General features: G+C 35.9%; 1 protein-coding gene across 3 annotated transcripts in view; it reads right to left on the bottom strand.

The window, feature by feature from the left end:
• The window catches only part of ZFR (zinc finger RNA binding protein), an 85476-nt gene that overhangs the window by 21630 nt on the left and 57846 nt on the right, over nucleotides 1-6000 (bottom strand). For 2 of the 3 annotated variants that reach the window (XM_077755830.1, XM_077755831.1), the window contains 2 exons: nucleotides 4491-4588; nucleotides 3530-3625 (listed from right to left, as the gene is read on the bottom strand). In XM_077755830.1, the coding sequence (XP_077611956.1) occupies nucleotides 3530-3625; nucleotides 4491-4588 (194 nt within the window). Of the gene's footprint in view, nucleotides 1-3529; nucleotides 3626-4490; nucleotides 4589-6000 lie in introns of those variants that run through there. The other variant, XM_077755833.1, reaches the window with a different exon arrangement.

Raw genomic sequence — 6000 nt, 5'->3', positions numbered from 1 at the left:
AAAGTTAATCACTTTTATATATATATATATATATATATATAAACAAAAACTGGAATAAAATGTGAAGAGAGGGGGGTCTCTAAAAGATAAAGTACGGAGGTACAAACAACCAAATGCAAAATTCAAAATGCACACAATCTATTCAAATCTAAGCAGGTACACAGAATTAACTTCAGTAAGGACATCACATACTCTTGGCCAAGAAAAGTCAATAACATAAAGGTGATATTTCCCAAACTATTAATTCAGTGAAGTACTACTTAAAAAACATGAGAACTCTGGAGAAACTGAACAAAGCTGTAGTCAAGTTTATTTGGAAAAACAAACATATGAAAAAAGTCAAAGAAATTCTTCTGTGCAAGACGATGTTTATAATGAGGGGCAGAAAAAATGGGGGGCAGAAAATAGCTTGGGTGGCTCAGTCAGTTGAGCGTCCAATTTCAGCTCAGGTTATTATGATCTCATGGTTTGTGGGTTCGAGCCTATAGGGCTCATCGCTGTCAGTGCAGAGCCCGCTTCGGATCCTCTGCACCCCCCTTTCCTGCTCATGTTCTCTCTCTCTCTTTCTCAAAAACAGGTAAACATTAAAATAATTTAAAAAAAATTTTTTAAATGTTTTTATTTCTGAGAGAGAGAGAGAGAGACAGCGTGAGCAGGGGAGGGTCAGAGAGAGAGGGAGTCACAGACTGAAACAGGCTCCAGGCTCTGAGCTGGCTGTCAGCACAGAGCCCGACGCGGGGCTCAAACCCACGAACCGTGAGATCATGACTTTAGCCGAAGTCAGATGTTTTAACCAACTGAGCCATCCAGGCGCCCCTAAAATAAATTTTTTAAACATACTGAGCTTCAATAGTTAAGAGTTTAGTACTATAGAAGAAAACAAAACAGACTGAGTAATGAAAGACAACTGCCAAAATGGACCCACAAAAAAGGAACTCTGGTTTAGGACAGTTTCTCAACCTCAGTACTCTGATAAACAAAACTGTCTCCAGATATTGCCAAAAATCTCCTGGAGGGCAAAACTGCCCCTGCTTGAATACCACTTGATTTATGATTAATGGTGGTATTTCAAATTGGGAGTTGGCATAACAGATTTCACTGTTAATTTATTATTATTTATTTAAAATTATTTTAAGTAATATATATAATCTTTGTCCTGGTAAAAAATTAAACATTACAGATATCTATCATAATCATCCCTTTCTCTTAGTCCTCAGAGATAACTGCTATTTTACATTGGTATACATCTTCTCAAAGCTTTTGTTACATATTTAAAAAAAATATACTTGTGGAAAACATAACTTTTTAAGAGTTTATTTACTCTGAGAGAGAGCAAGCGAGAGAGAGTGAGCAAGCGTTGAGTAGGGGAGGGACAGAGAGAGAGAATCCCAAGCAGGTTTCACACCTGCCAGTGAAGCCTGCTGGGGGCTCAAACCCATGAACTGTTGAGAGCATAACCTGAGCTAAAATCAAGAGCTGGACGCTCAACAGACTGAGACACTTGGGTGCCCCAAAATATAATTTGATGGGGATGGTGGGGGAAGGTTTCAGAAGAAAGCATGTGTGAACTATTTTTTTTTTTAAGTTTATTTTGAGGGGCGCCTGGGTGTCTTAGTTGGTTGACCATCCAACTTTGGCTCGTGTGATTGTCTTGCAGTTCTTGAGTTCAAGCCCTGCGTTGGACTGTGCTGACAGCTCAGAACCTGGAGTCTGCTTTGGTTTCTGTGTCTCCCTCTCTCTCTGTCCCTCCCCTGCTCGCGCTTTCTCTCAAAAATAAACGTTAAAAAAAATTAAAGTTTATTTATTTTGAAACAGGGGGAGAGGGAGAATCTCAAGTAGGGTCCATCCTGTCAGCGTGCAGCACGCCCCTGGGCTTGATCTCAAGAACTGTGAGATCATGACCTGAGACGAAATCGAGTGAGACGCTTAACTGACTGAGCCACTCAGGTGCCCCATAACTTATAACCTAAAATACAAGAGGATTTTATAAGCAGAATAACAAAACCCAGAAGTTGTAAAATATTAATGGTTAGAATTTACAAAAATTTTAAAATTCTGATACAGCAAAAATGATCATACAGTTAAAAAGTAGATTAAAAACTGGGAAAAATTATTTTTGTTACAGATAAGACTATTTTCTTATAAAAAAGAGTTAATATAAAGAAAATGTTGAGTAACAATGGAACTACAAATTAAGAGAAACATAATTACAAGTGCCAGCAATCACTCAACTCACTTAAAGATATTATATTGTTAAGTAATGTGATGATATCCCAGTTACTGAGGGTGTGAAGGATATGATCAATCTAACAGTTTTCACATGTTTTCAATGATCCAACTTTCTAATAAATAGTTAGCACACGTTCTTTGACTTTGGAATTCTAGCCCTAGCAATTTATCACATCACAAAAGGTTGATAGTACTATAATGAAGATTTAATGACAAAACACTGCAAACAACTAAAATGTCCATCAAATGCATACAATACCAGTTTAAATAAAATTTGGCATATCTATACAAAGGGAATATCACGTAGCCAATGTAGAGAATAAGGTTGATTTGACTGTGACCTTCTTAAAAAGAGCTCCAAGATGCATTTTGTTAAGAAAAATGTAAATAATGTAAATAGCACGAACACCCCTGTGTTTAGTAAAATAAAATTACACGAGTAAAGTAACCCAGGGGTGCCTGGGTGGCTCAGTCAGTTGAACATCTGACTTTTGATCTTGGCTTGAGTCATGATTTCACGGTTCATGGGATTGGGCCCTGTGTAAGGCTCTGCACTGTTAGTGCAGACACTGCTTATTAGGATTTTGTCTCTCTCTCTCTCTCTCTCTCAAAAAAAAAAAAAAAGTAAAGTAACCTGGCTATTCAATTCTCACTAACCAACTCTGGAATCAACAGTTCCAATTATATTTTTAGTTGAAGCCTTCTCTATCTAAATTTTTGCTATTGAGGAACCAAAAAAGCTCCAACATCAAAGGGATACTAGTACTAAAATAAGAACATGTATGATGCATAGGCATGCACTTTTTTCCTGGAAGAACCCACAACAAAGGTTAGACTTTCACTTTTTGATGCCTTTCTGCATTATCTGAATTTCCTAACTTTACATACTTTTTAAAAGTCTGTATTTCTCAATTCTTAAAATTTTAAACTTTTGCACATCATTTTAAAAGAAATGTCAACAGAACACAGCATAGGGAAATAAATAGCTTATTTTCAATCTTTGTATCTTTATGTAAGTAAAAGCCAACTAATAATTGCTGTTATTTTAAAAAAATAAACATTGTGAGAAGACAAAAGGGGAGGGGGAGTAATACAAAAAGAAACAAGTGCGGTTCTTTGAATAGTGAAATCTTAGAAAATTAGACACTCTATGATCCCTAGGATTTCTCACTAGAGAAGGAAAGAAATTATATTTAGCAAATGAACATAAAGTTGATGATTAAATGTAAGAGATTATAAAAACAGCAGAAGTATTTCCTAAATGTTTATATTTCACACTGCAAAGTTATATACTACTCACCCAGCTTGGAAAATCAGACCAAGTAGGAACTCGCTGACAGAGGTCCCGGAGAATACGTATGATAATCACACAGGACTGCAGACCATTAGCTCTAGCCTTGAGGGCAACACAAAAACCAGGTGAATTAATCTTAGAAATAATGAAAATATCCCTTGATGAAAAAAAGTTAAAATACCACTGTTCAATGGAAGCTCAGGTAAAAATAACACAAAAATAACCACACTTAAAATTGGATTCAATGAGCTGCCATTTACAGCAGTATTTTATGCCAGGGTTAGTATTTAAGAGCTGGTATTTTAGGTCAAAGTAAACAGATTATACAAGAATAATATTTCTTGATCCCCTGTGAACCTTGACCTGTGTCATTTGAAACAGTAAACTTAAAAAAAAAATCTGCCTACATTAGAAATAAAAGAAAAAGTAAAGAGCTAAAAAGTTTGTCTAGGGACTGAAAGGTTAAGGAAATCTGTTTGGTTTCCCTTCTGTGCCTTTGCATGACTGCAAAGTCACTAAACCAAACAGCTGCTTCCTCACCTTTCACTCCCTACACTTATTAACTTAGAGAAAGAGGGGAAAAAATCTTAAAACTATACACAAAGCTTTAAACACATATTCCATTATTTAAAGCAAAAGTTAATCTGCAGCCTTATGGAATATAATATATATACACAAACATGTGATGTTCCTAAACAAGTAAACTTTAAATATAGCCACTAAAAATAAAAATAAAAAAACCCAAACTACAAAACATCCCCCAAACCTAAGGTTATTGTCAAATTAATAGTAACTGCAATAATGCAGATCTTCATATCCAGCTTTCTATGTTAACATATTTTCTGAAATTTAATTTAAAATAGTATTGCTTGGGCAATCTTTTGAAATGTTTAAGCACAGTTAAACATGTTGTACTGAACTACTCTCTCATAAGGCTACAAGAAAAAAGTAAAATGATGTTCCGAACCTGGAACCACTTAGCGTGGCGTAGAGCAGCCAGAGCGTCAAGGCATTTTTGCCTGTCCAAGACGTCCGGTGGGTCTTTCACCATACCCGAGGTTACATCTAAAATGGATTGAATTGGCAAAATGCAGTGAGGAATGGGTGTTTGACCAGGTGAGCAAGACACTTCCTTAAAGTAGCATCAGTGTCACATGAGCCATTTGAGAGTTTACCTGACATTAATGTACCCAGAGTTATTTTCAACAAATTTACATAATCCAATGTGAAGATCAAAAGGAGAATTTAAACTCTAATTAAGAAATATAATAATTTCTGCAAATATAAACCCTTCCCACTGAAACAAGATGAAAAGGAAGGATTACTGGACACAGCGCACCAGCACAAAGACAAGACAAGAGGGAACACAAAAATCCACCTTAATAAATGAAGAGTGTATGATAAACTATGAAGTTTGTTCTACTGAATGGTCTAAATGGTCGTATTTTATTCTGGGGCTCATACAGCAAAGAACTAATAATAAAGATGGATTGATCAAAATAGTAATAATCATAGAGAAAAATGAAGAGTCAAAGATAGGCATTTCTAAGAGATAACACTTTCTCTCCTACAAGGAAATTTTAGCTTCAAAGGGAATATGAAATGCTCTTTTAAAAAGTTACCATAAAATATTCCAAAGAATAACTGCAGAGAAACAATGGGTAAAATGGAAAAGGGCAATAGGAACCAGCAAGGTTAAACAGAATACATATAGAAAGGAAGAGAGGCAGTAAGCAGAATGCTCTGATGACAGTATGTATGGTCTAAATTATAATAACTGATTTTAATCAGATTATTGTATTAAAACATAAATCAGCTATCCAAAAACTTAAGGAGAAAATCTGAACCTAGGGACAAGAAGGTTAACTTTATATTTATGATAGCTGGAGGGCCACCTATGTATTCATCCATGCATATCTGTGAAGTGTGTATAAGAATAACAGCATATCTGCTAATCAAACTATTCAAAATATAAACCAATCTAATTCACAGCTCTTGGGTGATTTTAATAGTATAAATATTTTCTAAACACAGGATAATTATATACCAGACAAGTAGTCTCTTGAATTTAACATAACTTTGATGCTAAAGTGCATCAAAAATATGGGATATGTAAGATAGAAGTTAGTGGCGGCTGGTGGCTCAGTTGGTTGAGCATATGAATTTGGCTCAGGTCATGATCTTGGGGTTCGTAGGTTTAAGCTNCCACGAACCGTGAGATCATGACCTAAGCGAAAGTCGGACGCTTAACCGACTAAGCCACCCAGGCACCCCAATTAAAGATGATTTTAAGAGGATATGTCCACTTTAGGTAAGTTATTTAACTGTATACTTTGTATGAGCATTCAGTTATCTTAAAAGGCACTTGTCCTGGGTTGCCTGGGTTGCTCAGTTGGTTAAGCAACTGACTCTTGATTTCACCTCAGGTCATGATCTCATGGTTTGATTTGTAGGGTTGGGCCCTGCGTCGGGCTCTG

This window comes from Crocuta crocuta, unplaced genomic scaffold, assembly GCF_008692635.1.
Source record: "Crocuta crocuta isolate KB4526 unplaced genomic scaffold, BGI_CrCroc_1.0 scaffold222, whole genome shotgun sequence".
Lineage (NCBI taxonomy): Eukaryota > Metazoa > Chordata > Mammalia > Carnivora > Hyaenidae > Crocuta > Crocuta crocuta.
Note: the sequence above shows the minus strand (reverse complement) of the source record. Positions and strands in the feature narration are given on the sequence as shown.